Below are 24,553 nucleotides of genomic sequence, written 5' to 3' on the forward strand. Positions count from 1 at the left end.
AGTCTATAATATATAATTAAACTATTGTTGTATGTAAAGTAAATAAGGTTTTTAAAATGTTTAAGAAGCTGCATTTAACATTAAATTAAAATGCAGAGCCCCCCGGACTGGTGGCCAGGACCCGGGCAGCGTGAGTGCCACTGAAAATCAGCTCGCGTACCGCCTTTGGCACCCGTGCCATAGGTTGCCTACCCCTGGGTTAGGATAATCTCTCCCCCTTCTCCCCCCAGCTCTCATTGCAGTATGATCTGAGGGGAGGAATCCTATGGGAATACTGCCCCCCGCCCCTCTCTTAGCGCTCTCCGGGCAGGTCAGTAGGGATAGCTGACTCATACCTACCCAAACCCAGCCCTACATAACCCACTGTCAGGCTGGCTGAGAAATGCGCAGTAAGCCCACATAGACCTGGGCTGAGGTCACCTACTAATGGGTAGAGAATCTCCAGACAATAATCCCCCCCCCCAGCCCAGGGCTTCCCCACCAACCCCTTCTGCCCATGTCAAATTATGCAGCCCGGGAGCTGTCTAGATACCCGGGTACCTGGCACCAGATCAGCTCGTCGTCATAGATTAACTGGGATAGGCACTCACGGGGGCTACCTGCGGGGCTGGTGATTCGTGCTGCGCAGCTACTCTGTGCATTGCGGTAGGGCTGGAAGGACCAGAGCCCCATTCAACCAGCTGCAGCCATTGCACATCCCAGCATCACCCCCATTCAACAGGCGGACAAGGCTGAGCGCAGCCCCCTCCTCCGCCGCAGCTTTGCAGCCCGCCAGCCCAGCGCCATGGCCAAGGAAGGCGCGGAGAAAGCGGACGAGACGGAGCAGATGATCGAGAAGGAGGGAGGCAAGGAAGCTGCCGAGGGCAGCGGCGGCACCAGCCTGCGGGCAGGGGACACCAAGGAGATGCGAGCCGTGCTGCTGTCTGGCTTCGGGGGGCTCAACAAGCTCCGGGTGTCCAAGAAAGTCATGCCGGAGCCTCAGGAAGGGGAGCTCAAAATCCGAGTCAAAGCCTGGTCCAGTATCGCCTCTCTCTGCCTCTCCCCATCCCTCCCCGCCCTCCCTAGGCAGCAGCGGCACCCCCACCCCACATCCCCTCGGCAGCATCTTGTGATCGTGATTGTTGCATTTGTGTCTGGGGCGGGCGTGGGACCGTGTCAGGTTCAGGAAGGCAGGAGAAGGAGAAGGGTCTGTCCTTGTACTGCATGGGGCAGGGAAAGGGCATGGGGTCAAAGAGAGGGAAATAACCACCCCGCCCTCTTGCCCGGGAACAGGGTTCAATGGGCATTTCCATATGTTCTTTTATTCTAAATCCCTCTCCCTCCCCTTCGCTCTGACAGTCTCAGGGAGCCTCTAGCAGCAGAGCATCCTGTAACTTGACATGCATGTCTGTGTATGTTTCTGGGGATTGATTTCTGCATTGTGAAGCACTCGTTTCCCTGCCCCTTTGAGTTCCTGTTAGAGAAGACAGGCAGCAAATGGGAATCCACCTCGGGGCTTGCTATTAAACTGGTTACCCCTCCCCCAGGCCTGTGACTTTGCAGTGTTTAGTGTAGCAGATTTTTGTGCTGACCCTGTATCTGTAAAGTTTAGCTTCAGGTGTTACTATTTTGCAGGCTGTCCTAAGTTTCCCTTTGTCAGAAATTGCAAATTGGAGCTCTCTGTGGGTGTTTGATTTGGTTTCTCTCCCCATCTGAAGTCAAAAGGCAGTTAATTATTTCATTAACTTCCCTCGTTCACCATTTTCTCTCAACCCCACTTCTGAGCTGCTTTGGCAGTTTCTCTCTCCCATTGCAGGTCATCTTTCCCATATCTCTCTCTAACTTCAGTAGCTTACATTTTATTTTCATTTGATAGCTCCAGAGAGCAAATCTATACTGAGAACAGTTCGTACCAAAATATATTTTCTCTAGACAAGCCAAGGATAAAGGCAAAGTCATGGGTGTTTGTGCTGCAAGCGGTTGTTCTTTCACTTCTAATGCCAAAAAAAGAGAATAATATTGCTTTTAATGTCTGAGTTTTTCAGAGCTGATTGGAAGAATTGGGAATATTCGGCCAGCTACGTTGGGGTTTGTTTTTTATCTGAGAAATGTTGGTGTACCGCTGATTGGTTGCTATACTGCTGAGTAGCATGACCTTTCCTTTTGATACTTGCCATTATTTTTCCTCACTAGACACCACCATTGCCTTTTTTTTTCTTCAAGCTTCTCTTTGAGCACTGGCAGCAGATCAAAACAACTTCCCCCCTCCCCCCCCCCTAAAGTTCTTGTGAGGAATTGGTGGGTGGTTAGTGACCAGTCAGGATCTAGAAATGTTTGGTCCAAGCCTTCCTGTTAAGAACAGTTTTTCAGACAATCTAAGATGGATTTTTTTGTTCTTAAATCTCATATTTATAACTAATAGAGGCCAAAACTTAGAATCTGTCTGTGCACAGAACTTCCTTAAAGTCATGGATTTTTCAGGCCAGAAGGACCATTATGATCATCTAGTCTGATTTCCTGCATAACAAAGGCCAAAGAATTTTTCTAGATGTCATTGGGAGTTAGGTCCTCTGTGCACACAATCTGAAGAGTAAAACACTGTGATCACAAAGCGGTAATCTGCTGCTATGTAAATGCTTTGGCATTTGTGGACAATAAATGTGAAGGTGAAGGCTGAGCTGTTTATTTTAGAAGCAATCGACACTGAAAGTGACACTGGTTTATGGCAATGACTTTGTTTTATCAGTGTATCCAAAGGGTATCACTGAACCTGCTGTGTTCTGATAGGTTTGCAAAACAGACACATTGACTGTAGATCTAGTCAGTCAGACACTGGCTTTTCCATATTGTATTTTTGTGAATCATCTGGTCTATTCCTGATGAGAGTATATTTTCCTCCTCACTTGCATCAGTGAATTATGGTCAGCTATCCAGCAACCTGAATGATTAGTATAGATGCAGGACAGGATTTTGCCTCCTTTTTTTTTTTTTTTTTTTTTTAAAGTGTCTTGCAGATTATGGGCACTATGGGAAATAAATGAAAACCAGTCCATGCTGACTATATTGAATATAGTGAAACCTGCTTGGTGGTTTATGTCTGTAAAATCAGGGTTTGGTTAATATTGATCAGAGCTGTAATGTCTTTTCACTGGGGTTTTTTTTCAATCATTAAATATTTAAAAGTTAACATTTGTAATTTTGAATGTGGTGTGTGTCTGTGTTCCTTTTAAAATGCCTAAGTGATTGACAGGATTTACTTCCATGTATGCACATGAATTTCCTCTTCATCAAGACTGCAGACCTCTATGTGTTACAAATAACAGTAGTTAGCTGTGTAGTGAATACTTAGCTGTAAAATAATACTTAGCTTTTCAATAGACTCTAAGTGTTTTGTTACTGTTAATAAACTGTTGGAGGTGTACACCCACTGTTTTTGTATCAGTGGAGCCTCTCAAGTAAACTACTACTTTGTAGTAATGCTTGGATCACTTATTACGCTATATATTTTTGAAGCTGTAGCACAGTTGAAGGTGGAGGAACATGCAGATTGGTGAAAGGCCATGTAGCCTACCATAGCCAATGTCTGTTCTCAGCTGGAAGCGGGCAGAAGGGGTGAGATCAAGGGGCCAAAACTTGTTTTGAGCAACTAATGGGAAGGGATTAGGTCATTGACCCTTGTGTTTGCAGCTGGTAAAGAGAGAAAAGGGAGTAGAAATGGTGCTGGTTGCATGGGTTTGGTTAGGAGATTGGTTGAGGAAATGATGAAAATGCCTGTTGTGGCCAGTGGAGCATGCTCTTTATAATATATAAGATGCAGAATGCATCGAGGATGAGCTTTTCTAGCATTGCCTACTCTGAGTAGTACATTTAATTATGTCAATGTAAAGATAGCTGCCTCAAGCAAATGGGATATTAAAGATGGGATTTGGGGGGCCTGGGGGAAGAATCAAACCAACCATACAGCTTTTGCTAAATATTAGTTAGAAAACCTAATAAGAGGCACAAGTACCTGTACAGTCTGTACATACTCATTGCAGGAATGAAGACAGTTAAATGTTACCTTCCTGTTTCAGAGTACTATAAATAGGAGAAACTTGGGACCCACTGTAGTGTTGCTATTAATGCTAAGCCAGATGAATAACTTTTTTCTTTGAAGTCCTGAAATATCAATGATTTGCCTGAAAGTTTCTTTCCTTTGTGATGAGTCATACGTTAGCCTCATTCAGTGACTAAGAGATGGAGCAATAGTCAGTGCCCAAGCTGAATCACAGCTTTTGCATATTCCCTATAATTATTTCTTGATTGGTAATGATGGAGCAGCTCGGCACTGCTATATTTACTTGTTTATTTTGTCTGTGTCTAACAAAATGCCTGAGTTCATACTGTTTTCAAGATCAGATAAACAGCTAGAACAAACCTACCCCAAATACAGCAGTGAGCGGAAGACAGGTAATGATCTCATATAATTGCCTCCCTTTATTTATTTTTCATCTTGATATGGTAGCTGTTGCTGTTGCTCCTCATGATGCATATGCGTAGATGGGGGGCAGGGGTGACCCTTTTTGCCTTCTTGGCATTTGTGAAAGAACAGAGCTGTCTCCTAAATTAGAAGCAAGTAAAACAAATCCCACGTGTAACAGAGTGGCACATAGTGTCAAATGTACTCTTAAAGATAGTCTTATTCATATTTCATGTCTTTCTCTAAATAAAAGGAAAGTATGAGCTCTCCTCTTAAAAAAAGAAATTGAGAGATTTCATGTTTTCAGGAGTCACTTTAGATCAGTGGTGGGCAACCTGCGCATGCAGCCCATCAGGGTAATCTTCTGGCGCGCCACGAGACAGTGTTTACATTGATCGTCCGCAGGCATGGCCGCGGTTCACTGTTCCCGGCCAATGGGAGCTGTGGGAAGTGGCAGCCAGCACGTCCGTGCAGCCCGCGGCGCTTCCCACAGCTCCCATTGGCTGGGAACAGTGAACCGCAGTCACTGGGAGCTGCGGGCAGCCGTGCCTGCAGACCGTCAATGTATACACTGTCTCGCAGCCTGCCAGCGGATTACCCTGACGGGCCGCAGGTTGCCCACCACTGTTTTAGATAATTCAGGCAAAGGGAGGAAGAATACTTTTAGGAATATGGGTCCAGGTCCTCAAAGATATTTAGGCTACTAATGTCAATTGATTTCAGTGTAAGTTAGGAACCCTACATATCTTTGAGGATCTGGGCCACAGGGCCTGACTGTCTCCTTACTTGTTCTGATATAAACCCAGTGAGTTCAATGGGGTTACTCCTGAGTTACACCAGAGTAAGCAAGAAAATCAGATCCATTACATAGTACCAGCCCAACTTGGGACATAGAGGGCACTCTGCAGCATTGGCATTGTGTTTAGATAGGGGCCAGGGACTGAGCGATTCAGAGTCCTGGAGTGGGCAGCCCTGCACTGGATGGGGAAGAGTAAAGAAAACATATTTTATCTCCACCCCCAGACCTGCAGAGATTGTCAGGGAAAAGTAATACAGCCACTCTCCATGTTAGGGAGCCGAGAAATGCCACACTCCTACTGAGTAGTAGACGAAGGTGGAGCCTCAGAGCAGTTGCAGTGGCACTTGGTTAAGAATTCAGATACACCACTGACTCTGTATTGGGCAAACCCCTGCCCAATGACAGAACAATCAAGGGGGGGGGGTGATTTAGCCCATAAAGTTCAGCTTATTTGACATGCTTATTAATATCGCTGCTATTTCACAGGCTAGTCCCGGCAGAACCCCTGCCTGAATACTCTGTTCCTGGGGAGTAGGTACTTGTCATTCTATGCCTTCTTTCTCAGACTCCAATTGCATCCAAACTTTGACTTAAAATGAAAACTACAGTTAGAACAGAACCGAACTCTGCCCACTTCCCTACTGCGTTACCTACAGTCCACCCTCTATTAACTCCTGCATATTTCTTAAGCCAAAGTCAGAAGTCTTGTCCTTCCGTCAGGACCCCAGAGCTAGCTATTCTGTAAAGCAATCACTTATTTATCAATAGTTCGTCTTCAAATCATGTCCCCAGTGTGCCATTCAGGTAGTTCACTGGGGAACTTGAAATTGCCCATAATGAATTGTCCCTGCAGACTTGAAGTGTCTTCAGTCTCCTGTAATATTCTCTACAGTTATGCTAATATTCCTTTTACCTGAGATTTTTAACCAAAGAGATTCCACCCTGTGGTCAGCTCCTAAATGTTAAACAGTTTTCTGCGTTCCCCAACCTTTGAGGAAGTTTGGATCTGAACTTTGTAGCTCTAAAGCAACACCTCCTCTGAACCCCTATGCAAGACAACCTCTCCTTCCTACATGTATCATAAGCAGGGATTGTCATACCAGTAGTAATATAGAACAGTATTAGTATCCTATTGTTCATAGAGGGAAAGCAATTATATATTTGTGTGATTATTCTCAGTATGCCCTTTAGCCACTGTCCAAATTACAGCAAAAGCATCCACGTCTAATAAAATGGAGGCCACAGCTTTCAAATATCAGAAGTTTGTACAGAAAAGACCGAGGAGGCTATTCTCTTGTGCCAGACAATGAAGCCAACCTGTCCCTTTCAAATTAGAGCAGACACAAGGAATTTTGACGAGGGATTCCATGAGGGCTAATGTTGCACAGATAATTAATAGACTAGCAATTTACCTCTTGATTCTTGCATTCAAATTTATCTTAAGCTTATTTAAAGATTAAAAATGAGTTTGCTGGTCTCATCATCGAGCCCTGTTCTGCTCTGAGTTACCTCATTGATGTTGATGAGGATTGTACACATGGCCTTATGAAATGGAAATGGAAATAGAAAATGGAGTTTCAAATAAGGCCAGGAATAAGTCAGAGAAATGAAACTTTGCCCAGATGCCACTATTTGGACATATGTTATACATGCCCTTTTTGATAAATGGCATGTAGCCAAAGTACTTCTCCTGACACAGTATCAGGAACATTCAAAAATATATGTGAACAAGTCATATATAGGAGAATAAAATGTGATGAAGGGGAAAGAAGTTATATAGTGTGTGACTAAAGTATTTAAATATCAGGGCCAAAATCAAACTTGATTTCTCAGCTATGAATTAAATTATAATTAATTAAATAAATTCAAAATTTTTCATTATATACCCCGATATCACAATTATTTTAGGGCTGTCAAACAATTAAAAATAATTGCGAATAATAGTGAGATTAAAAATAGATGTAATTAATCACTCTGTTAAACAATAATAGAATACCAATTTCAATATTTTTGGATGTTCTACATTTTCAAATATATTGATTTCAATTACAACACAGAATACAAAGTGTATAGTGCTCACTTTCTATTATTTTTTTATTACAAATATTTACACTGTAGAAAAGATTTTTAAAAAAGACCTACAAGTTGAAGCATGAAGGGGCATATGAATGTTTAGCACATCTGGCACATAAATAGCTTGCAATGCCAGCCACAACAGTGCCATGCAAATGCCTGTTCTCACTTTCAGGAGGCATTGTAAATAAGAAGAGGGCAGCATTATCTCCCGTAAATGTAAACAAACTTGTTTATCTCAGCAATTGGCTGAACAAGAAGTAGGACTAAGTGGACTCGTAGGGTCTAAAGTTTTACATTGTTTTGTTTTTGAGTGCAGTTATTTAAAAAAATACAAATTCTGCATTTGTAAGGCGCACTTTCATGATAAAGAAATTGCACTACAGTACTTGTATGAGGTGAATTGAAAAATACTATTTATTTTGTTTCTTTACAGTGCAAATATTTGTAATAATAACATAAAGTGAGCACTGTACACTTTGTATTGTAATTGAAATAAATATTTTTGAAGATGTAGAAAAACATCCAAAAATACTGATAGTAAATTTCAGTTGGTATTCTATAATTGCAGTTTTCATGTATTGTTAAACAATAAATCACAAACATTTTAATCTAGTTAATTTGTTTTGCGTTAATCACTTGAGTTAACTGTGATTAATTGACCGCCCTAATTTTTTTTTTTAATTCTACACCTTCGTGTTCCTTCCCAATCCTGTTCTAGTAACAAGTTTATTTTAATAGGGATGAAATTTTGTATTAATGCTGCTGCTGTTTCCTGGGGATAAAGACAAAAGGCAAGGAATTGGTTTGCTAGAGTTATGTAGTCAGATTCATAATTGAAAACATTCCCATTCAAAAAATGTCTGCCAAATAATTCCATCAGAATGAGTAGGTGCATAGGTGCTGGTGCATTAAGGTGTGATGATATATACATAAAATCATGTTTTTCAAATAGCCACAGTCATACCACGTCTGTCTGGGTGCCCCCTGCCTGCTTTAATGTCACAACCCCAATTCCTCTGCTTGTTCTTGCATCACAACTCCATCCCCAGTTACCCAGTGGGAGTAGAATATAGGAAAGGTTAATTAAGTAATTTTTGTAAAGCACTCGAATTGTGGAAAGATCTAGACAATGGTCTCCAATGAAGTTAACATTTGTGAGCAGTGTTGCCTACCATGTGTGTAAATATTGTTTTTAAATGGTGATCATTGTGTATGTCCTTCACTTTCTCTTAAATAGTCCCAAAAGCTCTTTATCATTCAGAATTTTCCTACCCTATACATAACATTACAGAAGGTGAATTGCCTTGATAGTTTTCTGATCAGATGCAGCCTTTCTGCAATCATTTTTAAGCCTCGAACCTGCAATGTGCTGTGCCCCTGCTAATGATTCTCACTGTAGGCTTAGTGCAATCACTGTGTACAACTGTCTTTTTATCTTTCCTCTGGGTCTTCAGGGAGGACAGATGGCCCAGTGGTTTGGGTACTGGCTTAGGGGATGGTAGGACCAACCTTCAGTTTCATGCTCTTCTGTGGGTTTTATGTGTATCCTTGAACAAGCTGATTAGCTTCATTTCCCCTTCTGTAGAAAGGATATAATAATGCTTCCCATGGGGTCCAGGAGAGGAGATGGGCACAGTCGGGATAAAAAAACTTCCCATTGAAATGTCATGAAAATGATATCCCTATGACTTTCAGTCATGAGACACACGTCAATTCTGCAACTTCAGTTTTCAAAGTTGTATTTTCCAAAAGTGGCCCATAATCTTTCTCATGCACAAATCAAGGATGGGTTGAGGGCACTTTTAAAATTTTATCCACAACTGCCTTCAATGTTTGCATTAGATGGAATTTCCACTGAAGTTCCTAATGACCTAGATCTCACCATGAATTGTCATGGTTTCATGTGTCACTTTGTCTTTATCCTGTTTTATGTTTATCAGAGTTGTCCATGTCTTTGTTAGTAACCAGATGAAAGCCCTGATCTTGCAAACACGCATGAGTGACTTTGTGTGTGACCAGTCAATGGGTCTATCTGCGTGTGAGAGATGACTCATGTGCATAACTTTGCAGAATACAGGGCCCCGGTATACATCTTTTCCGGCTGGCAGTAATTATGGGGCTATGCTCTGAAACAATAGATTGGGACTGTAGTATATTCTAGCTAGTTATAAATGTAAGGAGTCTTCAGAATGTGTGCATGGTGCTTGATGTGTGTGGAATCTATACAATGAGGCACTGGATAAACAAAATACTTTTCCCCCTGGTATCTTTTAAAAAAAAATACCTGTGCTTTTTTTTTTATTTTAATAAAATATGAGATACAAAGACAAAGTAAGGAGGCCTCATGATTTTCACAAAATTGAGCATACAAGGGAAAGTCATCAGTGATTCTTCTGAGCAGCCGCCCACATGAGAGTTCAAAGACCTAAATCAATCTTTTGCAAAGACTGTTTAAAAATGATCAGGTGCAAGAGCGTCTATAATAGTTTATTGATGATAACATTCCATTTGATGTTTAATAAATTCTCACTAACGATTCTGTTCCTTGCCGAGATAACAGCAGATTCCTCCCGGGTGTTACACCAGCAATTTAAGTGCAGTTACACCAAGGTTGCATCTGGCCCAAAATATCTATAGCATATATCAGTGGATTATATACAAACTCCTAACGAATATCACTTCACTGTTTGCAATTTTTTGAAGTCCTTAAAGAATATCTCCAATCACTGCATTGTCCTTTCTCTGAAATAAACCACCGTTTATCAGTGCATACTAGGGAACTTTTAGTGCCCATCAGCAGGATCCATATGGACAGTTAGGGTGCAGCATGTTGGAGTGCTATAGATTTACACTCCAGCATGCCCCACAGTCAGTGTTCAGGTAGACATGTCCCTCGGCTCACACATAGATTTACAACAGTAATGCTGAGACCTCACCATACCAACCCTGCATGTGCTCTATGTACCTGGAATAGCCTAACCATCCTTATTTACAGAAGTAGTCTGCTTTTCACAGAGCTGCATATTTTTAATACTGAAAGATGTGTGTGTATTTCACAATAATTCAAAATGTCTTGTAAAGCGTCATGAGATATCTCAGGGGATTAGTAATGAGAAGGAGCCTTTCATCTTTAGATCACTGATCTGACTCTGATCTTTTAGATCACTGATCTGACTCTGATCCAGGTGGTAATGATCTCTGATCTGAAACAGTAGTTATGACTCCAGTGCAACCTCTAAGCATAGGAGCTCAGTGTAATCACAGATCTAGTAGCCCTACCTCCAAGACAGCCCATGCAGAGCTGACTTACAGCCAAGTTTTTCCATGAGAGAAGATGTGAATTCCCTCTGCACACCTGCTCCACACCTGCCTACCCATGTGCAGGAGAACAATGCAGCATTACGAATAATGGAAGCCTTCAGCATCTTTCATTGTCCCGGCTGAGTTTCTCTCCCTCCTACTCCCATGTTAGTGTTTTGATTTTGTTTTTTCTTGTGTTTACAGTGGTTTAAACTTCATTGATCTGATGGTGCGGCAGGGGAATATCGACAATCCTCCCAAGACACCACTTGTTCCTGGATTTGAGTGTTCTGGGATCATAGAAGCTCTGGGGGACAGTGTGGCAGGGTTTGAGGTAATATTTCCTTTATCTTGCAGTGTGATCAAGGAAACAGCATTTGACTAGGAGTGGAGAAGAAAGGATTTAAGGCCAGATTCTGCCACCCTTGCTCACTTTGAGTAGCATCTGAAAGCTTCTCTACCCAGTGAGTCAGTGGTCAGCAAGCCAGGGTGGGATTCTACAGCACACTAGTTTGCTGCACATTGATTGGTCCTGTGGACCCTCCTACAATGCACTGAAATTTCTGCAGTGGGCTTTGCCATATTCCTGTTTGAAACATTAAAAGTAGCTTGAAACGGGACTATGTCAAAGCCCACCAGGGAACTTTTAGTGCACTGGAGAAGGGGCCACATGGCCAGTTAGTGTGCAGCAAGCCAGGGTGCTGTAGATTTATACCCTGGCTTCCCGCACACTAACTCACCGCATAGACAAGCCCTTACTCTGCAAGTAGCCCTATTGAAAATGCAGGGTAAGAAACTATCCAACTAAGTAGGGAGTGAAGGGACAGAACTGGGCCATTAACTATCAGCAGACTTCCTACAAGAATAATTTTCTAGTCTAGTAAGCTAAGACAAAACCACACTGATCTGAACCTTGATTAGTGAAGAATTGTATTTAATCAGAATGAGATCAGTTTCTCCAGAGGGGAATTTAAATTCATGGAAAAAGTTCCCCAGCTTATCCAAAACCTTATGTATACATTCTGTTCAACAATGTCTTACTGTAATCTTCCTTAATGGGGAAAAATTCTATTACTTCTTTCTTTTTAGTGCATCAAGAGTCTTTTTACTTTTCATCGGTTTATCCCATTTCTAGAAATTCCATTTTAAAAGATTTTAGACTGCTATATTGTGTTTAAAGACCTGCCCAGATTGGCACTTTGGGGCAAGTATTCTTTTAACATGCAGAAGTTGAAATAAGTTTTAATGTATCCTCCGGTTTCCTGTACTGAAAGCTCTATTGCAAAGCAAACTGACTTCAATGCTGGCCTTGAAGATGAAAAACCTTATATGAGTGCTAACTGTTGTTAATTATCATTGTTGCGTTTTAGATTTCCCCTTGGTCCAGCTAGCCAAAGTTAGTTGATATGATCAAAGTTAATATGATCACAGGCCTTCAAGATTCTTCTGATTCTGATATTGGCACCGAGTGTGACAAACACTATAAATGAGACTGCATTTTCAAATGATAACTCAGCTGTAATTCCTGTTATAAAAAACAACTTGATATGCAGCATGTCTTATTATCTCAGAGGTGAAATTCATTGATGTGCCCGGCGGCCCCATGTCGGACCTTCTGGGATATAATAGTGTTGTGGAGGCAGTGGGCAGAGCAGTCTTCACAATTTGGCCATTCCTTCGTTACCTACCCATTTAACCATCCTGCCCTGCTGCCTCCTACTCTGCCAATGATGGCAGCCTCCATTACTCACATGTCTGTTCCTCCCACAGATAAGTTTGTGCTTCCTTCCTTACTGCCCCTTATGCATGAAAATGCCCTGCCGGAACTAATCCATACAGCCAGTACTGCCACCTCCTCCAAATTCCTCTTAAAGACTCACTTCTGCCATGATGCTTATGATACGCTGCCAACTGGTAATGACTAGGCAGGAAGCCAGCAGACACGGCTGAGATCATTTATATTCCCTTTTTATTTATACGTTAAAAGAGTCAAAATAATTGGACTAGAAATCTGCTAATTTTACACATAGTCCGTCTGTGTAACCATATTTCCTATCACTGTTACCCTCCTCCCCCCTCCCCTATACACTCCCACTGTTGCTTAGTCCCAGTTGTTGGGTCTTGACTTAAATTAGATTGTAAACTCAGGGACTGTCTCTTATGCTGTGTTTGTACAATGCCTAAAATAACAGAGCCCTCATTCTGCTTTGAGACTCTAAGCACTCGGATAAGACTAATAATAATTTACTCACTGTTCATGCAGGGAAGGGTGAATTTCACCCTAGTTGTACAGTGTTAAATGACAACTAATTAAAATAACAGGGATCTCATACGATCTCATCCCATAGCTGGCACCAGGTATTTTTAAGCACCTGTATTATGTGTAAAATGTACAGCATCCCACTCTGTTTTCCATCATTTATGTTAAACATCTCTCTTAGCTGAAACCTTCTGTTTTAACTTCCCACAGTATTTTCTTGATTTACATGCAAATCCTGCTGAACAAATGCAACATGGAGGTGTGACTCTCCTGAAGCAGGACTGCTGGGCATGTGTCAATTATTTTCATTCTTATCTCTGCAACATGTTTTGTCAATGTAATGAAATAATCCGGCCTCCTTTTTTTTGATACTTATTGTATTTTTTTCTCATTTAAGTAGATATTGCATAAGGAGAGCTTTATTAGGCAGCATTATTGTTCTTCCACAAGAGCTTTGTGAACAGTGCTCAGTTACATGACAGACCATGGTCCATTTGGTTTCTAATAGGGTCTCATTAGGAATGAGGCTAGTATTGCTTAGAACTATTTTTTCCTTCAAGGAATCACAGCTTTTCCACTACCTTTTTCCTATAAACAATAATTTCTTTGTCTGAAACCTGTGCTCTCAGATGTGCAGATCTAGCATTCTTTGTTTGTTTGTTTTTTTAAGAGTTAGGCTCTGTATAAAGCTGAGGAGAAATAATCCAGTGTATAGAACTAGTATAATGAGATTCTGCTTTGGATTAGATTTTTGTCTGCATTTTTTGGTCTAAACTTCTCTAATCCTTTTGAAATGGAAATCATACAGCTATAGGATATGAATGTTTGCTTGAATATCATTATGCCTGACTGATTATATTGGGTCTCCTTTAAAAGTCGTGATCAAGAGCATGATATGAACAGGGTGGATCATGCTCATTCTGATAGAACCATCCTCTAATTAAAACAAGGCTTTGTAATTTTTAGACATATTTTACATAACGACAGCAATGGCTAGGTTATCTAGTAGAGAGACCTGAGACCATAAAGAAAGCTGAAACACACAAATATGAATACACTGATCAGGAAATGTACCATTCAGGTCAAAATCAGTATATGAAAATTAGAGAGAGCTGATGTTTGCACCACACTTGTCACAACCTGGCATCTTTGTGTGCAGGGTCAAAAAGGCCAAAGGTTAACGCCCAAATCTTGTACACCTCTCCCCATAAGTGGACTCATTTCCATGCAATGCCAATGAAGTCACTGGGACTCCATGCTGTGGAGGATTAATATGAGCAGGATTCGGCCCATGGGCATGCATCTGCAACTGAACTGAGCCTTTCATCTCTGGCATAGCCAAACTGGAATTTAATGGGTCTCTTCATTGCCTGAGAATATGACAAATCCAGGCTTCTAATGGCAACCCTCATTGATAGAAGTTTCTAAAAATGTTCTCCGCGTTGAATAAAAACCATCATTTAGCACAGCAGTTGAAGGGCCTGTTCCTACTTCCCACTGAAATCAATAGCTAAATTCCTATTGACTTCACAGGAAACAGGATCGGGCCCTTCCCATTTAAGAAGCTCTTAATTCCAGTGGCGGTGCTCAGTTGCAAAGATCTGAAGTGACATGCTGGTTAAACACTATAAAATATAGTAAAAGCATCCTCAGTACCTGGCAGGAGGGACCTCCGTGCTCTACCCCTTCAGTTCTGTAACTATTTTTTTTGTAATAAAGTATATACTGTAAAGTGCTAAAATCTTGTGCCAATTAATCTTATGTAGAAACCGTATGTTTAAAACGTTGGCACCTTTTTAACAGTGGAAGGGAAACAGCAGAACTGTTGTTAATATGAAGGACCCTTTCAAAAGAAGGAGGAATTTCAGTGAAATTGGAATGCAGTTGTGTTCACCGACTTCATCCAACAAGATATAAACCTTTCAGAACTGTCACCAGCACTTTAATTTTTAACTAACCTACAGTATCCCAAGGCCAAAGAGATGAAAGCATCTTGAGAGGCCAAAATGCTTTTGCACTGTAAACAGGTATTCTAAGGCAGCTGTCTCAGCATACCAGCTGCCTAATCATTGTCAAGTTTTCTTTTGTAAGCATGACAGCAAAGGGAGAATTAAATGCATAGAGGCAAAACTTTGCTCACCTTAGTCACATGAGTCATCCCGTTGGACCAATTTCTGCTCTCACTTACCCTGGTGTAGTCTTCTTGAAGTTTTCCTATACCCGTGCAAGTGAGGAGAATTTGCCTTACATTTTCAGACATTCATATTATTATTCTTGGCTATCTATGCGGAATTGCTGTCTGAATTCTCAGAATCTGAAACTGCAATGAAGGCCTCTAGATAAATGTATGAAATTGATGTGCCTGCACTTCAGCCCAATCCCCAAGAGGCACTTAATGTGGCTAATATAATCTCACTCCATCTTCAAATTTATCTTATCTCCATTTTGTATTTGATAGAAGGCGTTTTTCACTAGTGTGTGTATATATTTTTTTCTATCATAATTGGGTCTTCAGTTGCAGGAAAAAAGAAGATTGCATTGCTCCTTTAATTCCTGCAGACGGGAGCTGATTGATTTAGAAGCTGGCATAAGAACCGAAGGACACGAGGTTGATGTTTGAAGTCCTATTTTAAAGTAATAGGCTCAAATTCTGTTCTGTCACAAAGGTCTAAACCCATGGTAGCTATACTGACTTCAGGGGAGTCACTCTGGAAATACATTGATATAGTTCAGAGCAGAATGTAGCCTCAGTAGTTAAGATCCTTGTCACATATTGATTATCTCCAGCAGGCAAAGGCAGTTTAAATATCTACTTAGAATAATATAACTACAAAGTAAACAGATAATGCTAGCATTAAAGTAAAAGGCTAAATCATTGGTTCTCAAACTTTCATATTGTGGTTTATTTCTTAAAATAGAAGGCCTCCCATTCTGATGTCCACACCTCCCCTTCAGCAAATGTATTGCCTGGAAAAGTAGCTTGTGAAAATTTCTTAAGATTAGGAAGGCCAGGTGAAAATAAACTCCCTTTTAGATGGGGTTGCTTATTCATGTCCGTTCGCTTTGTGTTGGTGCTCTCCTAGCCCTGCTCCCACATGCAGGACTTGCTTTCATTAGTAGCAAAGCTCCCCTCGCAGCTTGGACACCCCACTGCTAAAATCTTTTGATGTCACTTTGTAGTTTGGTCCTCCTGTGTTAGCTACCTTTCCAGTGTTAGTATTGCCTGCAAATTTAATCCTGATTAAATTTTCACCAAAGAAACAAACCAGCAAAGAAAGACCTGAAGCAGAGCTGTGATTTTGTTTTTAAGTAAAAATTTTAATTGATCCAAAAAGCCCCTGGAAATCCTAAAGAGCCTAAGGCTGGGCTGCAACAAGCATTGGTGCTTCATAATCACTGTGGCAGAAGCAGTTCTGTGGACAACCTGTCATCCATGAAGGTTGGTGGGAGAACCTCTGGTCATGTCACTTATATTCTTATACAGTTATTCATGGATTCAATGTTTATAGCATTTTGTAAGCATTCAGATGTGCATGCTTACTATCCTAATAATCCCAATGTCATTCTTTCTGTTACTGCAGATTGGAGACAGAGTAATGGCTTTCGTAAACTACAACGCATGGGCTGAAGTAGTATGTACCCCAGTAGAATTTGTCTACAAGATTCCTGATGACATGAGTTTTTCTGAAGCTGCTGCCTTTCCTATGAACTTTGTAACTGCCTACATGATGCTCTTTGAAGTGGCCAACCTAAGAGAAGGCATGTCTGTGCTGGTTCACTCTGCAGGAGGTGGGGTGGTAAGTTAGTGCATTTAACTCTTCTTGTCATGTGACTAACTGAAATGGTCTGAAATATGTTAATACTCAAGAGGGGTCCGAGTCTTGACGTTTGGATTCAGATCTAAACTTCCCCATGTGTTGTGAGGGTTTTTATCTGTTTCCCATCTCTACCTAATATTAAACGTATCCAAGGATTGATTAGATAGGAGCTTTAAGCCAAACAAGAGGCTATCCCAATAAACAAACAAACAAATGAAGTAGGAAGGCAGAGTTCAAAGAGCAGATATTGATTAAGGGATAGAAATTTTGCCTGCGAATCTGTGTTTAGGGAGTAGGTGATATGCACAGAATGTTCTCTCTTCTTCTGTGCACAACCTGGAAAGGGGGAATTACATCTTCCACAGCAAAGAAAAACATTGCAGGACTTTCTAAGGCCAGGCCTGAAGTCAATAATATACAAAAGACAAGCAGAGTTGGAGTGAGCAGTGGCTACTGGGTGTTACAGTCTGATACCTGCAACAAAGTACACATTGCCTGAGCAAAGCACCATCTGGATGGATTCAGGGGAACACGACACTAGCCAACCAGCAAACAAGGATTTAGCAGGTCTGTATTACAAATCATGTAGGCTCTGATTCAGGAAAGCACCTAACCATGTGCTCAAAATTAAGATAGACAGTAGAATTTTTGTATCTTTAAACTAAGGGGCCTTTCACTATATAGTTTATCCACTCAGGAATTGCAGTAGATCTCTGCCTTCTCAACTGGAGTTCTGTCCTTTATTCTTCAAAATTGGCTTCTTTCTTTATTTTAAATTAATATTCCATAGTCTTCTACCATCTGGCAGCCCTCAAACACCTTATCCTTGATTTTATGCCCTTACCTCTTCTTCCGGAGTCTTCTAAAAGAGAGGCTGTAATTAAAGGAATAAATTCATCAGCTCTTTACACAGAATATTTGTAGCCAAAGATAATCCTGCTTGCAATGAACAACCCTCTCGGAATACTCCAGTAAATAACTGGAATTTATAATCGTATTACAGTTCAGTGCCGTACGGGCTAGGGAATTATGGCCTACTTTGTTTAATATTAATCTTTAGTGTGGAATTTGGAACTGTTAAAATAACATGGGGCTGCATATTAAGGGAAACTGGGCACTTTGCTGTCAGTGTAATAACTTATGATTGAGGTTTTCATTTAAGGCACTAGATTGTACGGGGGGGGGGGGGGGGGGGGGAGAAGAGCTGCCTACTGGGGCTCAGGAAAAAGCTTGAAAGAAATTTCTATGTAGACATTTCTGTATAAATTAATATGCAAATTTGCATAGAATCCCAAAGTGTGGTCCCTCGGAAACAACAAATCCATTATCTCCTCCTACACCCATCAGTTACTCAATGCAGATGTATAAATCCTTCCTGCTACATTCCATCCATTCTCCATTTCCTCCTTGCCTTCTCCATCCCCCCCCCCTTCATCAGTTTTCTCTCTCTCTCCTTTACTCCATTAACTTTCCCTTGTTCCCCACACAGAGGCTTCTTCTCCCATGTATGTGGTCTGCATGCTGGGTTCCTCCTGTGAGTGTCTGCTGCTGTTGGACAGGGAAGCAGCCATCTGCCTTTCTCCTGACAGTTGCTCAGTGCTCTCTGGGTCTATCACTAGAGGAGCTAAGGGCAGGGAAAATGCTGACTCGCTGTTATGAGGGGAGGGAAGGAGTCTATCACCAGCTCTGCCCACTCTGGTTAAATTACCCAAATACACAGGCAAGGAGGCCAGAGGTTAAGCAGGACTTTGCAGATCTGCACTGCAGTGGGAGCTCCAGGAGATACTGCACCTCCAAGGCACACAGTGATTTCCGCAGCTAGCTGGCCTGCAGGGAAGGGCTTTGGTTACTATATCTACACAGGTGCTGTGTTGTGCATTTCCCCCTATAGCCAGCCAGCTCTGTTGGTGGCAGGGCATGGAGGATTATAGTCGGAAAATAATTGATATGCCTGACTCCCAGTCTCCTATCCAGACCATGTTGTCTCTCCAGACCTTACAGGTAAAACTTCACTGTGGAGGCTGCGGGGGTGGGGGGGGGAGGTTCCACCTCACTAACTGAAGCCGAGTCTTACAGTGAATGTTCTGACAGACCCAGATTCTAGTGGGCCCAATTCTAATACTCCATGTATTTAAACCACTGAACATTTAACAGTATCCATTGAGCAAATGATTCCCAGGAAGTTCCTCATTTAATAATACAGGAAAACCAGCATTCAAATCACTTTAAGAAAAGATATTTTCTGTGCTCTTGTATTAACGGATACAAAGCCCATTAATGTTGACAGCAAGTGAAAAGATTGTCCAGTTGGTTTCTAAATGTCATAAAAATTCCTGAATAATTTGACAAGAAAATGGACCCCCTGTGGTACAAGAACTTTTCAATTGTTCCTTTCTCAGCAACACTAGTTCATTATTCTAGTTACTTCAGGCATTTTATATAAGAAGACTTGTTGATTGTTAAGTTCTTGCCTGTTCATTTTTGAATTTCCCTCTGGGACGAATCCTGCAGCCCTTTCATAGGCAGGAGCCAGAGAAAACTCCCACTGATCTCTGTGCATATATTGCCTGTTTGTTTTTGTTGTTGTTTTTAAAGAAATCCTTGTGATATTTAGTATAGTATCTGTCCCTCTGCTAATATCTGTTTGGGGATATGCTCACTGTGATTGGGTATACTGTCTCTTTAAAGTCAGAAGGGGGAGCTTGGGGGCCAGGTAATCTCCATTCCAGGAGTTCTGGGCCAGACAAGCAGATACTGGGAGACAGCAAGTGGTCACAGGGTAAAAATTGGTTTCTTGAAAAATCTAAGGTTACTAATCTTTCTAGAGCCTGGAACCAGGAGTTTTGTAGCATAGAACAGGGCAGCACTGTCTCCTCTCTCAGCCAGTCAGGACACATTCTAGGAAGGAGGCCAGTATATAATCTACCTATTCCTTCATCATGGGCAGGACACTGGTTGGAAGAGAGCTACTTGCCTTCTAGCTTCTCCTAGGCTTGGAAGAAGATGGAGCTTGTTTGACTCTGCCTCTAAAACGTGGGGGACCGTTGAAAACCCCACCCAAGTAGGAACTCCTGAGGGGGAGAGACGGACAAATGCTGTGGAGATTTTTGTTCCAGGTTTTTGTTCGTTGGGAGACTTCAGTTTGCTGCTAGTCTGGGCAGAGTTGGGTGTGAGGAAGGTAATCATAGAATATTAGTGTTGGAAGAGACCTCAGGAGGTCATCTAGTCCAATCCCCTGCTCAAAGCAGGACCAACTGTAATGGGCCTCCTGGAAGAAGCTGGCCTCAGGGTTGTTGCCTAAATGAGGAGTGAAAACTCCCTGGGAGAAATACTGTGTGTGTTGGGCATGTTGCAGTATGCCTGGTCAGTCATGATCAATAACTTTCAAAGCAATGAAGAGACTCCAAGGAGAAGGCTTGTCATGCTCCCTGTTTTAGGCCTCCATTCACCAAGGTACTTAGGTATGTGCCTAGCTTTTAGCACATGAGAAATCCTATTGAATTCAATGGGACTATTCATGAGTTTAAAGGTGGGCAAATACTTAAAAGCCTTGCTGAATTGAGTGCAAAGTTGTTGACTTCAAAATGAAGGCTCGGCTGAAAATGAAGTGCTATGAGAATAGTGCCATAAGGGATACATTAAGAAAAAAGATTTAAAAAAAAATCTATCTAGCTTTGTTTAGTTTTATTTTATTAAGGGTAGTATTTCTCAAAAGCACTCAGCATTAGCCTAGCTTTGCTTATTGGTCATAATTTAAATGGGAGTGGAACTATCTCAACTTTGAGCTCCTTTGAAAAATCCCACATTAAATTAATTTCTGCTTTTAATGAAGGAAGTTATATGTTCAGACATAAAAAACAGTGTTGATCTGATTTTTCCATCCATGATCTATTTGTCCATCTTGGAAGAAACCATGCCCCTTTTTCCTAAACTTGAATTTCATCTGTGTGATGAATTTATTACCCTCAGATACTTGTTGACATAATAGGTTCTTGCATTCTGCTGTGATGAGTATGGTATAAGTACCTAGAAACTCAATTTGCCCAGATAAATAGAAAAATGCTTCCATGTTAACAAATCTTAGTTGACTCAGTTATAGACAGTTGGGAAATCCTTTAAAATTGATATACATTATGGTCCCACCGGGCCTTTCAGAACATTTGGTCATTTTTCAGGGTAAACTCATCCTATCACTGTTTATTAAATCATTTCCTTGCTGCATTACATAGATTAATATGGTTAGACCTCAAAGTACAGCATTTCATCCTCTACACCCATAAAAAGAGCTGCACAATGTGACCATGGTGAGCTCTTGGGTATTACCATAGGAAGTGCATTCAGTAAGGCAGAGGATTGTTCCTGCAGACTTGGTTAAAGCAAGAGCTACTCCCATGAAAATCTCTCTGAGTTACTTACAAATGCTGGTGTAATTCATACATTCCTCTGGTGGATGTGACCGGACTTCAAGCCTAGATTTTTAGGGCCTGAGACAAAATGTAAAAGAGCCCCACCTGTTCCAGTTTACAACCCATTCTCTCTTCTCTCTCTGTTTTATTTCCCCCCTGCTCTTCACACACTCTCAGTTGATTCTGTTCTCTATGGAGGCTAAGGGAACTTCTCCGCCCTTCCTCAGAGGTCAGGGAAGAGGGAGCAGCAGGCATCTTCTGATGTGGATGCCAACAGGTGGACGGGATCCTCCTCCTATTGGGCTTGATCCTGCTCCCACTGAAGTCAATAACAAAACTTTCATTGACTACAATGGAGCAGGGTCAAGCCTATTGGCAGGAGGGTTGTGTTTTTCCCCATCTCTTCTCCTGGCCTATTGAGAAAATAGACCTGACACAGCTGCTGGGCATTCATGCCTTGGTCCCAGCCCTTCTCTTTGCTTTCCCCTGGGCACAGAACCCTCCCCTGCCACCCTGAAACTTACTTGCAGAGGATACAGGGGGAAGAGACTCATGGAACAGAGCGAGCCTGGAAGAGGAGTCTGGTAGCAGCCTGCATGATGCTACAAGACACAGCTTTTAAAAAAAAAACCATATATTTCATCAAGGCCCCCTGCTAAACCCAGGGACTAGGACAGTGTTAGTGGTGAAAGAGTGTAGTTGGCCATTATTTAGCATCAGTAAACATACAAAACTAGTGTAACTGGCACGCAAAGAGGCTGTGGCAGGGGAGAGGAGAAAGAGAAGGAAGCAGAAGGACAGGGCCCTGCTTTACCCTATAGTCTTATTTTTCTGGGGTTTTTATCCTCCCCTTCCATCTTCTATACATGCGTTGCCCATGTTTTGCACACCATAAGGGTGTAAATTGCACCACTTCATCACTTAACCTCCAGATACTGTTAGGAGTTAATATTTAGTAGCTCTCTTGCACTAGTATTTCAGTTTCACATGAGCTAAAATTAAACTTACGCTCATGCAGAGGCATTGATTGCAACCCTATAGCTGTGATGTGACCTTCGCTTTCGGGTTCAACATCAGAGGAAGTGCAAGCAGCATGAGTAGGTTCTGGATGCGATCTCATACGTTTGAACTTGAAGGATAAAACTGGTAGGACAGCTCTTTTAGGTCATAACGACAGCACTGTTTACTGTTTGTCAGGTACTCTTTATTTTAATTTGCAGACACTGCAGCACACGTTTTCCAAGCAAACCAATCTACATGAGCGATGATGGCATTTTTTGGTTTAGCTATTGAAAACTGCTCCTCCACAACCTTAGTACAAATCTGAAAGGTTTTATTTGGGGGTGGGGAATCCTATTTTTAAATAAGTGAGAAGAGAGAAGCAGAATGAGGAGTATATGGCAAATGTAAGCAGTGGCATATTCTTAGCAACAGAAATTGTGCCAAGTATTCATGAAGAAATGGCAAGCCTCAATTAAAGTGTGAGGAAACGTGTCACCAGCCCAGGAAAGAACTAGTGCCATGCAAAAGACTGTCTGAGGCTCTTGCCTCAGTGCACAGTTTATTCAAACACATGAACTCAAGAAGTTACACAAAAGGAAGGACCGCAGCAGGCTGTAGTCCCCAGAGGCCACAGAAAAAGCCCCTTTCAGCCATGCCTCCCCAGAGGACAAGTCCCTTCCTTAAATCCCCTGCTGAGGCAGCCCTTATTATTATTTATTTGTATCTTGTCACATAGGGACTTGCATTTTTGTTCTGATCCTCAGCTGAAGTAAAATGGTATAGTTCCCTTGATGTTAATAGAGCAGTGCTGATTTACACGCTTTGTTTCAAAGTGAACACAACTGTCCAATTTTGCAAGGGGGGAAAACATTTTGCAAATTTCTGCTTAAAAAATAGACCTGCCTTTGGGTAAAAAGAGGCCATTATCACTCTTGGATCCCTGTTTTAATCAAAAAAGCTTTCTTCTCGTGTAACTAAAATCAGACTTCTATCCCAAATCTGTTCAAGTGTTTGAATTTCTCCTATTCCATTTCACTACTCAGCAATGTTTGCCTTTTCTACTGGCTTCCAATTTCCCCTGGAAATTTTAATTGGAAAATGACACCTTCAGGAAGTGGCTTATTGTGTAGGTTGATGTCTCCTTGCACCTCAGATATCTCATTCTAGATGCTGAGAGGTTATTACACAATCCTTGCCCACAGTCCTCCTTTTCAGTATGTTTAACACATTCATCCACTAACATATCCTGAATATGTCCACCTTTAAATATGAATATACCAAGGGGGGAAATCTAATAATAGGTTCTATCCACATTCAGTCCCAAACAGGAGTCTAATGCAAGGTTGAATCTGAATGATTTAAAAAAAGAATTGAGCAGTGTCTCTAGACTTGACAAAAATGAGACTAATGGAAGGATATTTTGTTTTTTTTATGCTAATTCTGAGATATTAGCTGTACTGTGCATGAACTTTTTTAGATGGTTTATTGACTCAGGTTTTAAAGCTGGACTCAATTTATATCTTATCAAATAAACGAATTTCATACACAGAAACCTTGCTAAAGGTATTTCGGGTCAGAGTCACAGCTAGGGCAAGTTAGCAAGTCAATGTAGCTATGCCAGTTTATACAAGCTGCAGATCTGGCCCATTTTGATCAAAAGGGAGGTTGTCAAGATAAAAATCTATTTTTTAAATAAAAACTTTTCTGTGGTCCTGGTAACACCTTAGATTGTTAAAATAAACTTACTTAAAAATATAATTTACTTTTCATCATGTATGCTTTTTCTCTAAATTGAATGAAATTCATAAACAATGGAACTACACTGTCAATTTCAATTTTATGTTTCTTAAATTTCACTTTTTTGGTTCTCTTGTATGATTAGCAAAACACTACAGGTTTCCAACTCTGCAGGTGAGTAGCTGAACTTTAAAAAAAAAAAACCAGGCCTTTTAACAGGACCTTAAAACATTCACACACAATATTTCTATTTATATTAGATTTTGTAGCGACCCAATATATTGGTTCTATAAATTGATGTTTATGTAAATAAAATCCATCAAACAGCCGTTGAAACTTGCTTGCATGCCAAGTACAATATTATGAGAGATTCCTTATATTTCCATAGAAGCACTTTAATCTGAGTCATTTATTTCTCTGAAGACTCTTACTGTGATGTTCTGCATGATAAGCAGTATAAAAATTACAGGTTTTGGAAATAAGATTAATTCTGTTTCAAAAAAAATACTTCTTCATAACATTGATTATTTCAATGAAACAGCTGATCACTTTATCCAAAGGCTGCTAAGTCCTATTAAAGGTAAAATTAGTTGTCAAATGAGATTTGGATTTTCATGTTTTATTTTCTCAGTTTCAGAAAGCAAGAACCTGTTCTGTGGTTATGCGTGGAGATTTATTTCCAAATATTAACAATTCTATGAGAGGAAAGAGGGGTTG

General features: G+C 41.1%; 1 protein-coding gene across 1 annotated transcript in view; it reads left to right on the forward strand.

The window, feature by feature from the left end:
* Positions 1-784: 784 nt before the first annotated feature.
* LOC113409597 (synaptic vesicle membrane protein VAT-1 homolog-like) overlaps positions 785-24,553 on the forward strand; it is a 43,367-nt gene continuing 19,598 nt past the window's right edge. Inside the window, exons 1-3 of the mRNA XM_026663714.1 lie at positions 785-1,014; positions 10,818-10,947; positions 16,455-16,670. Of these exons, the coding sequence (XP_026519499.1) occupies positions 785-1,014; positions 10,818-10,947; positions 16,455-16,670 (576 nt within the window). The remainder of the gene's footprint in view (positions 1,015-10,817; positions 10,948-16,454; positions 16,671-24,553) is intronic.

Source organism: Terrapene carolina, unplaced genomic scaffold (assembly GCF_002925995.2).
Source record: "Terrapene carolina triunguis isolate 2854851 unplaced genomic scaffold, T_m_triunguis-2.0 Scaffold33911, whole genome shotgun sequence".
Lineage (NCBI taxonomy): Eukaryota > Metazoa > Chordata > Testudines > Emydidae > Terrapene > Terrapene triunguis.